We start from the raw sequence: 17,693 nt of genomic DNA, 5'->3' as shown, positions 1-17,693 counted from the left end.
CATCTTTATTTTGTTCTTCTGCTTGTTCCCCCCCCCTTTTTTTAAACTGGGTTTGAGGAATTCAATTATGATGTGACCTTAGTTTTTCCCCCATGTTTCTTGTGGTTGGGGTTTATTGAAATTCTTGGATTTATGAGTTTACAGTTTTCATCGAACTTGGAAAATTTTAAGCCATTATTTTTTCCAAATATTTTTTTGGGTCCCTTCCTTTTCTTGTTTTTCTCCTTCAGGACCCCAATTATCCATACATTGGGCCATTTGATATTGTCCCACAATTCACACATGCTGTTCGTTTTTCTGGGTTCTTCTCATGGTTTTAAGTAGGTTCTACTGCTATGTGTTTACATTCACTAAACTTTTCCTATGTAATGTCTAATTTGCCATTAATCCCATACTATATGTTTTCAAGGAATTGTAGTTTTCATCCCTAAAAGTTCTATTAGGGTTTTAAAAAAATGCCTTTTGTGATTCTATTTATTTTTTAACATACAGAGTATGGTTATAGTAACTTCTGTGCTAATTCTAACATTGTGTAAGTTCTGGTTTGGTTTATTAAACTGATTACTCTCCTTGCTATGAGTTGTGTTTTCTTGCTTCTTTGAATGTCCGGTCATCTTTGATTAGATGCCAGATAGTGTGATTATCTTTTTTTTTTTTTTTTTTTTTTTTTTTTTTTTTTTAAATTTTTTTTTTTTTTAAACATATATTTTTATCCCCAGGGGTACAGGTCTGTGAATCACCAGGTTTACACACTTCACAGCACTCACCAAATCACATACCCTCCCCAATGTCCATAATCCCACCCCCTTCTCCCAAACCCCCTCCCCCCGGCAACCCTCAGTTTGTTTTGTGAGATTAAGAGTCACTTATGGTTTGTCTCCCTCCCAATCCCATCTTGTTTCATTTATTCTTCTACCCACTTAAGCCTCCATGTTGCATCACCACTTCCTCATATCAGGGAGATCATATGATAGTTGTCTTTCTCTGCTTGACTTATTTCGCTAAGCATGATACGCTCTAGTTCCATCCACGTTGTTGCAAATGGCAAGATTTCATTTCTTTTGATGGCTGCATAGTATTCCATTGTGTATATATACCACATCTTCTTGATCCATTCATCTGTTGATGGTGTGATTATCTTTTTTTGAGTGCTGGCTATTTTTGTGTTCCTATAAAAATTTGTTGCACTTTGTTCTGGGATGTGGTTAAATTGCTTCAAAACACTTTTTTTTTTTTTTTAAATAGGATGTTAGGTGGGCCTGAAGCAGTGCTCAGTCTAGAGATAATTCCCATCTCCATGGCACAACCCTCTTAAGGATTCTACCCAGTGCTGTTGAATTATGAATTTTTCCAGTCTGGCTGGTGGAAAACAACACTATTTCCAATCTGTGTGAGTACCAGGCACTGTTTTCTCTAATCTTCTTGAATGGTTCTTTCTGTAGCCTTTAGAAGTTCTCCCCTCCCCCACAGTAGTGCTAGCTGAAAAATTGCTGGATACTCACTCCAGGGGGATCCCCTGCAGATCTTCAGGGTTCTTTCTCTGTGCAAGATTCAGGTTTAGAGCAGATGGCAGGCAGAGAAACACAAGAACTTCCCGACAAGGACAGTGACCTTTGTCCAGTGTACATGTAATAAATTTATCAGAACTGAAATTGGGAGGGGCATCAAGAGACAACAAATGTAGAATTCTCAAAGGAGGTGTAGGATTACCATATGTAGGCTGTCAAAAGAAATGCATGAAAACCTGTCCCACACTCTGGAATAAAAGGTGTGTCAGATGACATGGTCCTACTGGGGTGTGGAGCAAGGGGCATGCCTTCCTTTACCTGAAACCTATGGCTTCCTAGGGATTGCTCAGAGAACTTAAGATGTGGCCCTCCCTTGGGGACATCATGGACTGGGAATGGACTCCCAGGCAGGGAGGGAGGGCTCATGAGCTGCTTTGGAGGTAGAGTATGCTTTCGTGCTGGGATCTGCCTGCTCTGAGCATTTGTACAGCAAAGGATGCAAGAGTGTTTCCTGGGGACAGATATGAGTCACGGGGATGGGTCATCTTGGGTTCTGTCTAGTGGTCCCCATTGAGGGGCAGAGGGTCCCCTGCAGCCATGAAGTAACACCCACCCAGAAAAGTGACGACATATTGCTCAAGAGAGGGAGAAGCAGGAGCCTGTGAATATCCCCAGGCACAAAAGGGTGGGCTTACACCCTGCCAGACCAGAGGTGGGACTGTAGCCTCCCTCCACCCTGGTAGTAGCTGCGGGTGGGTGGAAGCAGGGCCAGGCTAGCAGAGGCTCAGGAAGGAGCAAGGCAGGCACCAAGCACAGCCCCTGTCCCCAGTGCTTATCTCATGCCCCACAAGCAGTATGCAAGGGGAAGATGTTGAGTTAAATCAAGTTCTGAGGTGTCACTCTGCAAGCCTGGGCATTCTGAATCCCAAACTGAGATGCTTCAGCTTGAACTTACTGTAAGCTGTGTACTTTGCAGGGTGTTGGGCACAATGCTGGGTTTAGCCGGACTTGCCATGCTGCACAGACCAGAAACCCAGGGGAGCCCAAGTAGGAGCTTATTGTAAGGATGCTGCTATGGACTGAGGATGTCCCCAGAACTCATGTGCGGAAATCCTACCCCCCAATGTGGTATATTAGGAGGTGAAGACTTAGGGAGGTCATTAATGGGATTACTTCCCCATCAAAGGATGAATCTCTCTTTCCACCACAAGAGAATATGGCAAGACAGCCTTCTATAAATAGGAATGTGGCCCTCACTCCAACATGACCATGATGGCACCCTGATGTTGGACTTCTCGCCCCCAGAACTGTGAGAAATAGATTTCTGTCTATAAGCCACTCAGTCTATGGAATTTTGTTATAGTGGCCTGAAGTTATTAAGACATATACAGGGGAACTTCGTGGGTGCCTGAAGAACACCGGGATTCTCTGGTCTGGAGGACCCAAGACCGCTCTATCCATCAGCTGGTCACAGAGTCCCTAGTCTCGGAAATAGTAATTGTAATGCATTCCAGTTACCAACGTGAGCATTTACTAAGAGCCTAGAACCGTTCAAAGTGCTCAGTGACTGTTCACTCATTTAGTACTTCCAGAAACTCACTGAAATACAGGGTAGGTCTTAACAGTTGTTCTCTTCCTGAGACTGAGGCAGAGGTTTCTAGTCTTCAGCGTAGTGGGCAAGACCTATTGGCACCCCCAGTGCCAAAAGCTGACAGAGAGTATAGGGTGAACTGCGATCTGACTCAAGCCAGCGAGTGAGGCAAGGCTGGGCTGAAAGGCAGTGCTCTAACAGCTTCGGGTTAAGCAGACAAAATGACGGTGGTCAGGGAGGGACTCGAAGGGGGAGGTCTTGGCAAGTGCAAAGGCAGCGGCCAGAGGGAGCAGGAACAGCGGGAGCAGCAAGGAGACGAGTGACACTGCGGTCAGAGACGGAAGAGAGGACGACCAGGGCGGAGAGTGGAGCAAGACAGGCTGAGCCTGCTGGGTCTGAAGATGAGAGAGTATGTCGTCCAAACAGGGGCAGTGGGGGGACGGACTGTTACACTTCCGCTGGGACAAAGAATGGGGACCGTCCTGGAAAAACTCTGGCATCCCGTCACCCTACTTAAAAGCAAAGGTAAAGAGTTTGGTGTTTAGGGGCACCTGGGTGGCTCAGTGGGTTAAAGCCGCTGCCTTTGGCTCAGGTCATGATCTCAGGGTCCTGGGATTGAGCCCTGCATCGGGCTCCCTGCTCATCGGGGAGCCTGCTTCCTCCTCTCTCTCTGCCTGCCTCTCTGCCTGCTTGTGATCTCTGTCTGTCAAATAAATAAAATCTTTTAAAAATTTTTTGGTGTTTATCCTAAAACCAGTGGGAAGTCTGTGGTTTGGAGCCACGTGGTCTGGTCACCCCTACCTCCTCCCAATTAAAGTTGAGGTATCATACATACAAAATGAACAAATATTTAGAGTACAGTTCCGATTTTAAAAAGTAAGTATGCACAGATCTGGCCCCAGGTGGTCTGATCAAGATGCTTCTAGCCCCCAGTTCATAACCCACCCCTAGTAACATCTACTCTGATCTCTAACACCAAGATCGTTTCCGCCTGCCTCTTATAAAGATTAATGTGTAACATCTACAGAGTACAGTTTGAAGAACGTTCCCTATACCTACTCCTGCATAACCACCACCCACATAAAATTATACCACTTCGAGCAGCCAGGAAACTCCCTCCTACCGTTTCCAGCCACTTCTTCCTCCAAGAGGTAGCTCCTATTCTGATTCCTATTTCCATACGTTAGTTTTGCCACAGGCTCCTCCGGTTTTCCGTCGACACATCTCTATCGCTCTACCTCCTTGGCCCGGATCTGCTGAAGCCCCTCACTCTACCCCCTTCCTAGGGTTAGGCTTCCCAAGGCCTTGCACGCTCCCGCCCGGCTCTCGGCCACCCCGTGGCCTCAGTGGCATCCCGTGAGCTGCAGGCGGCCCCGCTGTCCTGCCGCCAAGGGTCTGCTCGGGTGGGGGTGTCCTCCCTCACCCTCCTCACCCCGCCACCCAAATAAACCAACGATCTCACTGACGCAGCGACTGGCAAACCCGGCCTGGAGACAGCCGGCCGCTGTCCACCAAACTCCCACCCGAAAACATTTGCTTGCAGCGGGAGAGAGCTGCGCAGCGAGTCTGAAGCAGCCACTGCGGGGCACCCCGAATTCACGAGGGGCTGGGGGGCCCCGGGGCCGCCGCTCCGCAGCTGCTGCGGCCGGTCCGGGCCTCGGGCTCCCGTGCAAGCCCGGCAGGGTCCCGCTTTCCAAGGCTGCTCCCAGCTCCGACGCGCCACCAGCGGGTCACGCCGCCGAAGCCCCCGCCCCCCGCCTCCCGGCCAGCACCCGGTTCCCTTGGGGCCCCGAGGCGTGCGCGAGCACGGGCCCCGCACCCCCGGCCTGGTCTGCGAAGCGTCGCGCACGCCGCCCGGGCGCCCTTTGCGCACGCGCGGGCGCGCAATCTCGGGGGCGCACTGGCCGCGCCGCCCCGCCCCCTCCCCCGGCCTTCCCAGCATCCCGGACTCCCTACGGCAAGCGGCGAGGTCCCATCCCGCCGGGAGCCGGGAGCCGGGAGCGCAGGGGCGGGGCGGCGCGCTGAGGTCAGCGCGGCGGCGGCCGGCCCCGCGGTGGTTGGCTGCGCCCGCGCTGGCCGCGCCCTGGTTGGCTGCGGGCCGCGGGGCTGGGCCGCCGGGTCGGGGCTGGGGTCGGGGCTCGGGCGCCGGCCGGGCTTTCGCTGCGCTCGGTGCGCGCCGCTCCGGGTCGGCTGCTGGCGGCGAAGGCGGGGAGGGCGCGGCCGCGGGCGGGGCTGAAGGGCGCGCGGCGGGGCGAGGCGAGGCGAGGCGAGGGCGGGCCGCGCCGGGCGGGGCGGGCGGCGGCGCCGAGGGGAGGAGACCGGCCCATGGACCCGCGGGGCCCGGCGCCCCAGACGCTGCGCCGCCGGGACCGAGCCCAAGATGTCGGCCTAGGCCGGGGCGCGACGACGCGGACGGGGCGGCGACGAGGCGCCGCAGCTGCCGGGGCTCGCGGCCGCCGGGCCCCCGAGGGCTCGCCCTGACGGCCTGGCTGAGCGGGCGGCGAGCGTCCGGCGCGTGGGGAGCGGGCCGCGCGGCACCATGTCGGCCAAGGTGCGGCTCAAGAAGCTGGAGCAGCTGCTCCTGGACGGGCCGTGGCGCAACGAGAGCGCCCTGAGCGTGGAGACGCTGCTCGACGTGCTCGTCTGCCTGTACACCGAGTGCAGCCACTCGGCCCTGCGGCGCGACAAGTATGTGGCCGAGTTCCTCGACTGGGGTAAGTGCGCCCCTCGCCCGCCCGCGCCCCCGCCCCCGGCCCGCCCGCGCCCCGGCCCGCCCGCGCCCCGGCCCGCCCGCGCCCCGGCCCGCCGCCCGCTTCCCCTCGGGCCCGCGTCCCTTCGCGGCTCGCGGCCCTCCCTGCCCTCCGCGTCCGGCCGTCGCGCCCCCTCATCCTGCCCCTGGGAGCCGCATCCTCCGTTCCCACCCCCACTCGCCCCCCGCCGCCGGCCGAGCCCGGGCCGCTGCCTAGATCCACCCTCCCGAGTCTGGATATCATTTCCTGCAGCGCTCCCCGGGACATCCGCCCCCGCCCTCGCGCGGGGTCCGGAGTCGGCGTCGAGGCCCCCCGCCCGCCCAGCTGGCCTGTGGGGGCTGCCGCGTGTGCTTTTTACGTCCGCGCCCCCCCCGCCCCTGTCTGCGTGCGCATTTCTGGGGAGCCCGGTTCTTTCCGACCCTCCGAGGTGACGGCCTGCGGCGTCCCCTGGACGTCCAGGGCTCCGGCGCCCGTTACTGTAGCACCTCCAAGGGAGTTTTCCGGCGGAAAGCCTTGTTTTGCAGGAACAAATTGGGTTTCTTCGTAATTGCGCTGCTCTCTTGTCCTAGTGGGGGCGGCTGGACTGTCCGGATGTGGGAGTCGTTTAGAAACTTGGTTCATCTGGTCCTTGCTCTGGTTTATTCTGTAGCTCTCCAAGCATTGATCCGCTGACCTGTTTCGCTTTATGAGGACTAAAGTCTGATTAAGCCATTCGAGGATCATTAGAATCCCGGAGACAGCTACAGGTGCAGAGGGAGACCCTTTCCATTCCTCTGCAGCTAACGCGGGTGTCCTGCCCAGACCCTCAGACTCACTGGGACGACTTAGTAGGAAAATGCGGTGCTTATGGTCAGGCCGACCTAAGAAAATCTTATCCTGGGGTGGTTGCGTCATTGGGCTAGGGCTGTGCAGTTGGAACCAGTGATTTCTAACCTTTGGGACTGATAAAGCTGGTATTTACGCAGAGAAGCAAATGTATCCTGAGGTGAGGCCTCCTGCTCGGCCAAAATGGTAACTGGAATTTGAGATTCTGTTTGCTAATTAAAACTTAAGTTGAGAGGGTTTGTTTTTTGCTCTCTAGTGAGGTGTTTTGTAGGAGCAGCAGGAGAAAGGCAACTCAGAGCCCAGGACAGCCCTTTGTGCTTTATTTGGGTAGGGACCACTGTGCTTGGTCGTGTGCGGTGTCTGTGAAGTGAGGGCCTTCTCTTTTGGGATCCTTTCCGGGATCCTTTCCGGATGTGATTCTCAACCAAATAAGTAACTCAGTTTCGCAGTAGCAGAAAGCGAGGTCTTTGGTGCTTGTTGCATCTGAGCCTTCTGGATATTGTATCTGCCTTTCCTTGCTGAGCATTGATGTTGAAATCCAGACGGCGCCACAGTCAGGTTCACCTTTGTGCACAGTGTGTGGGTAGGAGTGTGACCGAAACGAGAAGCGGAGGGAGGGTTGCTGTAGTGGTGAGGTGTGGCCTCTGTAGGCTGAAGTCTGACAGCCGGGCCCGCCTGGTTCCTGTGTAGCCCCCTCCCTGCCAGACTGTGCCGGCTGCTCTGCGACCTGGTGGGCGTTACCGGAGCAGGCTCTTCTCAGTGTGGGCGGAGGTCTTATTTTGTGAGATCTGACCTTTCCAAATGGAAACAGAAGATGTGTGCTATAATATTTTTGAAATATTTTCGAAACTGTATTCTGGCGTTTTGGAACTTATGATTACAAAGGAGTTACAGTGTCCTAACGACTCCGTTTGCGGGGAACTGTAAACCTTGACTTGCAGGGAAGAAAAATGGACTGAGGTTTAAGGGGGCATTTTAATGAAATTTTAATACTACTTCTAAATACTAGTAAAATAGGGAACAGTATTTAATCTCCTGCATGTTAGCATGTACACTTGCAACTCGCAGGGGTGCGTTACTAATGAAGATGTGTGTACGGTCATTAGGTAGTGTTCCTTAGCATGCATGTGTGTTACAACTGGAAGGTGAAGGATTGGGCCGTCGAGTGGAATTGTGGAATGTTATCAGGTGTCCTGACTTCCGAGTATAATTACTTCTGCTCTGGAAACAGAGACGTAAGCCGGCAACCTGGGGTTGCGGTCTTTGGATTCACACTTTGTGTGGTGTTTGAAACCTCCAATGTGTGGATCCTGGCACGCAGAGGGCCAGCCTCTCCCCATCTTCCAAGTCTTGGTAGGTGTCTAATGACAAGTACATAGAAATCTTGAAACTTAATGAAGAAATACAGCTATTCAGTTCAGATTTTGAGAGTTACTGAGGAATCTTTGAGGAAATTTGGAATGTATAAGTAATAAAGGTTTTTAAGGCTTTTTATTTTAAAAAATTGTTTTATTATAACAGGGATAATGGATTTTTTATCAGTTTCAGGGGTAGAATCCAGTGATCCGTCAGTTGCATGTAACACCCAGCGGTCATTCCATCACGTGCTCTCCTGAATGCCTGTCATCCCGTTACCCCCTCCCCTCCCACGGCCCTCGGTTTGTTCCGTATGATTAAGGGTCTCTTACGGTTTGCTTCCTCTCTGCTTTCCGTCTTATTTTACTTGTCCTTCCCTTCCCTTATGTCCCGTCTTCTTTGTTTCTTAAATTCCACATATGAGGGGCGCCTGGGGGACTCCGTGAGGTAAGCCTCTGCCTTCAGCTCAGGTCATGATCCCAGGGTCCTGGGATCGAGCCCTGCTTCTGGTTCTCTGCTCAGCGGGGAGCCTGCTTCCTCCTCTCTCTCTCTCTCTGCCTCTGCCTGCCTCTCTGCCTACTTGTGATCTCTGTCTGTCAAATAAATAAATAAAATCTTCCACATATGAGTGAAAAAACATTCCACATACGAGTGAAATCATGGCATTTGTCTTTCTCTGAAGTTTTATTTTAAGTTAATTTCAGTTTTTTAGAGAGGCAGTGCGTGGGTGCAGAGGGAGAGGGAGTGGGAAAGAGAAGCTCCAGCAGGCTCCACGCCCAGTGCAGAGCCTGACCTCTCGACTCTGAGATCATGACCGGAACGAAAATCAAGAGTCAGGCACTTAACTGACTGGGTCGCCCAGGTGCCCTCTTTTTAAGTTTTAGAAGAAGGGCTTCTGGCTCTTATTTCCTTTTTGCCATAGTAGTTGCATGGGACAAGAGTAAAGACCTTCACTGTAGGTCTTTAATTTTCCCTTGATTATGTTTATAGTTTGATTAGTTTCCTCTATGAAATCCTGGACTTCAATTTAAAGTTGGAAATACCCTGCTTTGCATCTGTATTTCTTTAAGCTGTATTTTAATGCAAATTTCATCCCATTCTAAGTAGAACACATAAAGCACTTTGAAATTTCTACAAATACAAGTAAATGAGATGAATTTGCTATCTCTTATCTTTGTTACATAAAAATACTTTTACATGCGTTAAATATTTTTTTAATGGTTTAAATATAATGGCTAGTGTTTCAGTTGGATGGAGCTGATGTTGGCAGTCCCAGCCTGTTGGCAGTGGGCGGACCACGGTGGCTCTGTGCTCCGACCCCCACACGGCCTGCCAACCAGGGGGGAAGCCTGGATCTTGCAGCTGGTGTAGGCACGCCTCCGGGACACGGACCTTAGTGTGAGTTTCCCAATCTGCAGTCCAGGGCACCCTCCTTTACCGTGCCACTTACTTCCTGTATGAGGAAGAGGATTCATCCTTTCTAGCCTTCTTGACTCTCCTCAGTCGTGATTTTTCTCCTTAGGAAGGCAGCATTACCTTCATCCACATGAATTCCCATAGCAGTTGGCGCAGGGATCCTCGGCCGAGGTGTGAGTGGGGACGACTCTACGGAACGAATTTAACACGCTCAGGCCGAACTAGTGGGGCCGAACCTCTCAACATCCATTTTGGTTTGCTATATAACGGCTCTTCCACATGGAATGTTTGTATAACATGGGAATGACTTAAACAGATGTTTTGACTGAGATCTAAATTTGGGGGAGATATTGGGATTGCTTAATAAAAATTAAGTTGACATAATTTAGACTTGCAAGTAGCTATTTGAAATGCCTGGTGACATTGACTCCATGGCATGGGATGGGGCAGTTGAAACCATTAAACCTAACACGCCAGCCTTTACTTGTTCTCTCCTAGAACCTGGTCCGTTGACATTCGGATGTCAGAGTGAACAGCGGTGTCTCTGTGTGTGTGACACAGTGTGTGTGTTAAATCTAGACTTCCAGTAACTAAGGTTGGCATTGGAGTGAAGGGGCTTCAAACAGGATGCCACTGTGGGAGGCCCTAGAGAAGGTTGACGCTGTGTAGCAGACTGCCCGGGTGGACAGAGGCGGCCTCTGCTGCCCTTGCCCTGCCTCCGGTGCAGGGCCTGGTGCCCTTCGAAGTCTGTCTGTCTGACGTCTGTGATGCTTGGTAAACACATGAGCAAACGGGACTGTTAATTCCCAACTGTATGAAGTCTGGTGAAACTATCAAGTGCTTTTCTTAGTAAAGAGACAAAAAATATTTTTTGAGACTGATAAAGTAAAAGGATCTTGCTGGAAGAAACCAAATAGAGATTTTTTACCTTTTTTTTTTTTTTTTTAAAATCCCAAAGAAGATAAAATTGAAGGAAGAAAGAAAGAGTTTGAAACTCTTTTGAAAGAGTTTGTGGGTTTTTTGTTTTTTTTTTTTAAACTCATGAAAACCCTGTAATCACATCACCCTGGCTAGTCCCCATAAGATAACACCTTTTAGTCCCTGTCCCAAGTTTAAGTTTGGTTCTTAGCTTCTTGGAATGGTCCAGAATGACAGTGTGTTGGGGTTATCTTAAATTCGTGTGAAAAGCTTACACAAATGCTCTCTTAATAAGGATTTAGATCTTAGATTTGAAACCAGACGTGTTTTGAGAATCTGAACTACATACAGACTTAAACATTTACCAGAGACCACTGTTTTTTAAAGACAGATACTGACAATGAAGGTCGTGCAGCAGGATCTGAAAGATCTGTGTCGCATGGTAGGTTTTTGGTGAGTTTCATTGACTGGTAGGTAACTGATAACAAAATTGGTTTTAGATGAAAACTTTGTAAAGAGGATCAGTTAGATGATGGGAGAACTTTGGGTTTTGTTATCTTTAGGTGAGAATTAGAAAGTCAGAGAGAATTTGAGTTGGATCACGCTTCAGTCCATTTCTGTCCTTGTATTAGAGCTGCTGTGGCGACTTGTGGACCTGGCCCGAAGGTGACTCCAGATGTTCCGGGGACTGCGGTGATTTCTCCAGCCTCCACAGTCACAGAGTCCTAAGTGTGAACTCTGTTAGGAATTGGAGTGACCATGTGGTCTGCCCTCCACCCCGACCCCGCTCTCCCTTCGGTGAACCAGGCTCAGGACATTTTCCCTGATCATTTTGGACCCAGCAGCCTTCTAGTGGGGGGCTCTCTTGTTCACCGGACCGTGATCAGCATTGGTCAGCCCTGCAGGCACCTGCTTGGAAATACCCATTTTGTTGTAGCCTTTTCCTTCCGTGTCTGTCACCGCTGGCCTTGCTGAAGCCTCCAGCTCACGCACCTAAACGAATGCCTTTCTCACTTGAGGACTTAAATGCCTCTGCCAAGTTGTCCTCAGACACTGCTGTTCCTTTCATCACTCCCCTTTTAAATGCTTCATATTCTGTTGCCTTTAATCAATCAGGTAAAACTGACCTAAAAAGACCCATCTAATCTTAGTGTTAGAAGTTGGGATTAACAGCAGTTCTGACCATACCCCAGGATTTTCTTCAAATATAATTTTACCTTTATTAAAGTAACGCATTTAGTTAGTAGCACTGGGTTTTAACTTCCATAAGCAGCCGCTTCTGACCCCACTGTTGCTGTTTGATAATCATCGGTCTCAGGATTGTGTTCAGCTGCCGGTAACACAGCCAGCTAACAGCGACTCACCCCGAATCAAGGCGACTTCTGTCTCATGTGGAATTGGGGTGTGCGGAGGGCAGGTCTAGTAAACAGCTCATTCCAGCAACTCTTTAGGGATCAGGGCCCTTTCCCGCGCTCAGTGCAGCATCTGACGGTGGCCGCCGTCCCGTCTGCATTCCAGGCGGCAGGTGGAGGACGAGGGGCCAGGTCTGGGGGCTTGTGGCTGTTCAGCAGTTCCTGCCTCAGATTCCAGGTCTCTGTGAGTCCTGTGCCGCTGACTTCCGGTGTTTCTGTTTCAGATGTTATCTGTTGACTTCTTACCCGCAGAAGGGAAGGTTACAGAACTTTCATGTACCTTCTCTGCCCACCTGCCCTCTCTCTCCCTTTTTCTAAATATGTTTTGTTTAAATTGGTAGTGTTTGTGTGTTCTCACTAGGCAAACACCTTAACTAAGGCACATAGCATGCAGTTAGTTCCCTGTCTCTACTGAGACGGAATTATTTCTGTGTTTACTAGAACGAGGTAGGCTGCTTCCCTTTAGCTTAGAAGCCAGCATATAGCTAGGTAGAGTCTGGGTGTTGTAGCTGGGACATCTCACACTGCCCCACCCAGCCTGTCACCTTCCACCCCTCAAAGCCTTTCCTTTTCCTGTTCTTATTGAGACTTTTGTGTTCTAGGCCCAGGGCTTTCTCTTTATTCCTTATGGGAATTTTTTTGGTGTCTATCTTTTGAATTCCCCTTTCTGGATTTCATGTCTTTTTCATTTAGGTACAGTGTGTCTTCTAGGATAAAGGGTTCATCAGAGATAAGTTTTTGAGACCTGCCCTGTCTGAAAATGCCTGTTCTTCCCGCACTCTTAAGTGGCAGACTGCGTGGGCACTGAGTTCTAGGTTGGAAGTAATTGTTCCTCAGAAGTTTGAAAGTGTCAGTCCGTTACTGCTCACCGTCCATGGTCCGCAGCCTCACCCCATAGTGACCCCAGGACTTTGTGGGACTTACCAGGGGACTCTCGGGGTCTTCTCTCCACCGCCAGCATTCTTGGTGGGTCTTTCTGGTGGGGACACTGAGTCCATCGCCTCTGGAAACTTTTCCATGTTGTCTCGATGATCTCATCTCGGAGTTTGCTGCTGTAGCCTTCTTGATCTATTATTCGGTTGTTGGACCTTCTGGAGTGTTCTGCTAATTCCCTTTTCCTACTTTTCCCTATTCACTTATCTGTTTCTTCTGGTTTTTCTGGAAGAGTTCCTCAATTGTATCTTCTAGTCCTTACATTGGATTTTTATTACTGCCATCATCTTTCATTACTAAGTGTTTTTCCTCTCAGCATTCCTTTTCATAAAATCCTATTTTCATTTCACGAAGGCAATGCACTTTTTTAAAAAAGATTTCATTTATTTGAGAGCAAGAGCACGTACCTGCACACAAGCTGGGGGAAGGGGCAGAGGGAGAAGCAGACTCCCCACTGAGCTGGGAGCCTGCTGGAGCCTGACATGAGGCTCTGTCCCAGGACCCCAGGATCACAACCTGAGCCTCCTGGAGCCTGACATGAGGCTCTGTCCCAGGACCCCAGGATCACAACCTGAGCCCAAGGCAGACGTTCAACTGACGGAGCCACCCAGGCTCCCTTGCAGTGTATTTTTTGTTTTTTTTTTTTAAGATTTTATTTATTTATTTGACAGAGAGAGAAATCACAAGTAGGCAGAGAGAGAGAGGGGGAAGCAGGCTCCCTGCTGAGCAGAGAGCCCGATGTGGGACTCGATCCCAGGACCCTGAGATCATGACCTGAGCCGAAGGCAGAGACTTTAACCCACTGAGCCACCCAGGTGCCCCTGAATTTATTTTTTTTTAACTTATATGTTATTTTTAACTGGAAATGCTACTTTTTAAAATTTATTTTTTAGTTTAATTTTTTCTTTAAAGTAGGCTCCACACCCAGTGTTGAGCTTGAGCTCATGACCCTGAGATCAAGAGTTAACAGGCTTTTGTACTGAGACAGCCAGGGGCCCCTGGAAGTAGCATTTTTATTCTTCACTATTGAGAAATATTTGATTTCATAATTACTGAGAATACAGTAATCTTTTAAAAATAATTTTGCAGGGTGCCTGAGTGGTTCAGTGGTCTAAGCCTCTGCCTTCAGCTCAGGTCATGATCCCAGGGCCCTGGGATCTGGTCCCCCATCGGGCTCTCTGCTCAGCAGGGAGCCTGCTAACCCCTCTCTCTCTGCCTGCCTCTCTGCCTACCTGTGATCTCTCTCTGTCAAATAAAGAAATAAAATCTTTAAAAAAAATTTTTGCAGCTCTGTCTCAAGTGGACTTCTTTTTTAACTGCAAGTATTTGAGATCAGAGTGTTGAAAAATGTTTTAAGTGTGTTAACAAGCCACCCTTCTGATGTACCTTTAAAACTGATCTGGGAAAATGTCAGTAAAGCACTGCTTTCAAATATGTGGACTGTATTGTCTCGCAGCAAGTTGGGAAGTTACTGGGAGCGCTCTGTTCCCAGTTTCACCAGTTAACTAAGGTGTCAAGAATGGCATTTATAGGGGCACCTGGGTGGCTCAGTGGGTTAAGCCGCTGCCTTCGGCTCAGTGAGTTAAGCCGCTGCCTTCGGCTCAGGTCATGATCTCGAGTTCCCAAGATCGAGTCCCACGTCGGGCTCTCTGCTCAGCAGGGAGCCTGCTTCCTCCTCTCTCTCTGCCTGCCTCTCTGCCTACTTGTGATCTCTCTCTCTGTCAAATAAATAAATAAAATCTTTAAAAAAAAAAAAAAAAAAAAAAAAAGAATGGCATTTATATTAGACTGTCTCAGGACAAGAAATGTTTCCGAAAATGTCATCATGGCTTTATGTAACCAAAGTGATAAGTCTGGGTATATTTCCTTTTACAAATATTTGATTATTTTTTTAAAAAGCAAGGTTTGCCTTTATGGACTTTTGATAATCCTTGTGAAATAACACGTGAAGAGAGTTACTGGGACAAAAAGTGATGTTGATCAGCAAGATGAGAGAAACTTAAATTACACGACTGATTAAGTTTATTTTAGTGGAAAAGAAAGATTTCTCTGGCGTTTACAGTTACCAGATGGTTTATTTACTCTTTCTTTCTCTCTTTTTTTCCTCTCTTTCTCTCCTTGGTAGCAGAGTTATTCAGTTGTAGCTCGCACACAGTTTACCTGTTCAAATGACACGGCCCAGCAGCTTTGAATCTTTCCTGGAGTTGTGCGGCCGTCTCCACTATGGAGTCACAGACTCTCTGGTCACCTCCGAAAGAAACCTTGTACGCTTCCGCTGTCAGCCCCAAGCAGCCACTGACCTCATCATCATGTATTTGCCTCTTCTGGATGTTTCCTGTGGTCTTTGGGGCCTGGCTCCTTCCACTTAGCATCATGACTTCAAGGACGTCTCTGTATTTCATCCTTTCGGTTCCGGATCACGTGTATTGCACAGATAGTCCCCGCTGTATCTCTTCGTCAGCTGGCGGACACTTGGGTTGTCCTTCCTTCCGGCTGTTACGAAGAAGGCCGCTGTGGTCATAAATGTACCAGTTTCGGTGTGCACATACGTTTTCATTGCTCTTGGGCGTATCCCCGGGGCTGGAATTGCTGGGTCACTCAGTGACTTTATGCTTAGCATTTTGGGGAACTGCCAGATGGTTTTCCATAGCAGCTGTCCCAGTACACATTCCCACTAACAGCATATAAGACTTCTATTTCTCCTTATCCTCACCAAGACTTGCTGTTGTCTTTTATTCTTGCCATCCTAGTGAATGGTATCTCATTTTAGTTTTGATTTACTTTTCTCTAAAGGCTACCAGTGTTGAACATCCTTTCTTGTGTTTATTGGCCATTTGTATATCTTCTCTGGAGAAATGTCTGTTCTTTTGCCCATTTTTAAATTGTGTTTTCTTTTCTTTTTTTTTTTTTTTTTAAAGATTTATTTATTCATTTGACAGAGAGAGATCACAAGTAGGCAGAGAGGCAGGCAGAGAGAGAGGAGGAAGCAGGCTCCCTGCTGAGCAGAGAGCCTGGTGCGGGGCTCGATCCCAGGACCCTGAGATCATGACCTGAGCCGAAGGCAGAGGCTTTAACCCACTGAGCCACCCAGGCGCCCCTAAATTGTGTTTTCTTTCTGTTGTTGAATTGTAAGGGTTCCTTACATATTCTGGGTATTAAACCTTTACCAAATGTGTGATTTGCAAATATTTTCCTCTGTACTGTGGGTTGTCATTTCACATTCTTGATGGTTTCCTTCGAAGCACAAAAGTGTTAAGTTTTGATGAAGTTTAATTAAATTTTGTTGGGGCGCCTGGGTGGCTCAGTGGGTTAAACCCCTGCTTTGGGCTCAGGTCATGATCTCAGCGTCCTGGCATCGAGCCCCACATCGGGCTCTCTGCTCAGCAGGGAGCCTGCTCCCTCCCCCCACACCGCCTACCTCTCAGCCTACTTGTGATCTTTCTCTGTCAAATAAATAAATAAAAATCTTTTTTTTTTTTTTTTTTTAATTTCTGGTGTCATATCTAAGAATCCATTGCCAAGGGCACCAGGGTGGCTCAGTTGCTTAAGTTCAGGTCATGATCTCAGAGAGCTGGGATTGGACCCCAGGGAGGTCTCCCTGCTTAGTGAGGAGTCTGCTTGTCTCTTCCCCTCCCCCTGCTCATGCTTTCTCTCTCTCTCTCTCAAATAAATAAGTTAATTTAAAAAAAAAAAAGAAAGAATCCATTGCCAAATCCAAGGTTCCAAAGATTTATATCTTTGTTTTCTTCTAAAGGTTTTATAGTTTCAGATCTTACATGTAGGTCTTTGTTCCATTTTGAGTCAGTTTTTGTGTATGGTATAAGATAGGGAACCTCATTCTTTTATCTCTTTTGCATATACGTATCCTCTTACCCCTGCAGCATCTGTAGAAGACACTGTTCTTTCCCCCACTGAGCGGTCTTGTGTATGGGTTTCATTCTGGTCTCTCACTTGTGTTCTGTTGAGAGTTTTGCCAATCTTAAATGCCAGTACCAACGTTGCCTTGATTACTCTTGCTTTTTAGTAAGTTTTGAATTCAGGTAGTGTGAGTTCTCCGACTTTGTTCTTTTTCAGAATTGTTTTGGCTATTTTGAGTTTCTTGAATTTCCATATGAGTTTTAGGATCAGCTTGTCAGTTTCCAAAAAGAAGCCATCTGAGATTCGGATAGAGGTTGCATCAAATCTGTAGATGAATTTGGGGAGTATTGCCATTTTAACAATATTAAGTCTTCTGTCTATGAACATAATGTCTTTCCACTTATTTAGGTCTAAGTTGTTTTTCAAAAATATTTGGTAGTTTTCAGAGTTTAATATGTTTTTCTTTTTTTTATTGCAAAACATGTGGTATAAAATTTGTCATTATACCATTAAAAGTGTGTTTATTTGCTTACATTAATTACATTCACAAAACAGTATAAGATTTGCAATTACTAAATTATTCCTAAGGTTTTTTTAAATGCTATTGTAAATGAAATTGTTTTCTGAATCACACTTTCAGATTATTCATTGCAAATGTATACAAATAACAATTGATTTTTTTTTAAATAGTGATCCTATGTCCTGCAGAATTGCTGAACTCATTTATTAGTTCTGTTAGTTTTTAGTGGATTCCTTAGGATTTTTGTATATAAGATCATGTCCCCTGTGAATAGAGATAGTTTGGTTCTTCCTTTCTAGGCTGGATGTTCATTCTTTCTGTTGTCTAACTGCCCTGACTAGATCCTCCAGCACAGTGCACGATAGAAGTGGCAAGAGTGTGTCTTATTCCAGATCCTAGGGACAGAGAATGTGAGTCTTTCACCATTAAGTATGCTCACAGCTGTGCGTTTTCGTAGCTGTCCTTTATCAGATAGCGGAAGTTTCCTTCTTTTCCTGTCTGTTGAGTTTTTTCCTAAAAGGGTATTGAGTTTTGTCAACTACTTTTTCCGGGTCCCTTGAGATAATCATGTGGTTTTTTTTTTTTTTTTAAGATTTAATTTATTTA

At 48.1% G+C, this 17,693-nt stretch overlaps 1 protein-coding gene across 2 annotated transcripts in view; it reads left to right on the top strand.

Annotated features, from left to right (window-relative positions):
• Positions 1-5,389: 5,389 nt before the first annotated feature.
• Positions 5,390-17,693, top strand: part of CDC42BPB (CDC42 binding protein kinase beta) — a 95,946-nt gene continuing 83,642 nt past the window's right edge. The window contains exon 1 of one of the 2 annotated variants that reach the window (XR_009399237.1): positions 5,390-5,813. Coding sequence is in view for 1 of the 2 variants with exons in the window: in XM_059374046.1 (XP_059230029.1) it covers positions 5,639-5,813 (175 nt within the window). In the remaining variant the exon portion in view is untranslated. The remainder of the gene's footprint in view (positions 5,814-17,693) is intronic. The other variant, XM_059374046.1, reaches the window with a different exon arrangement.

This window comes from Mustela nigripes, chromosome 13 (genome assembly GCF_022355385.1).
Source record: "Mustela nigripes isolate SB6536 chromosome 13, MUSNIG.SB6536, whole genome shotgun sequence".
NCBI lineage: Eukaryota > Metazoa > Chordata > Mammalia > Carnivora > Mustelidae > Mustela > Mustela nigripes.
Note: the sequence above shows the minus strand (reverse complement) of the source record. Positions and strands in the feature narration are given on the sequence as shown.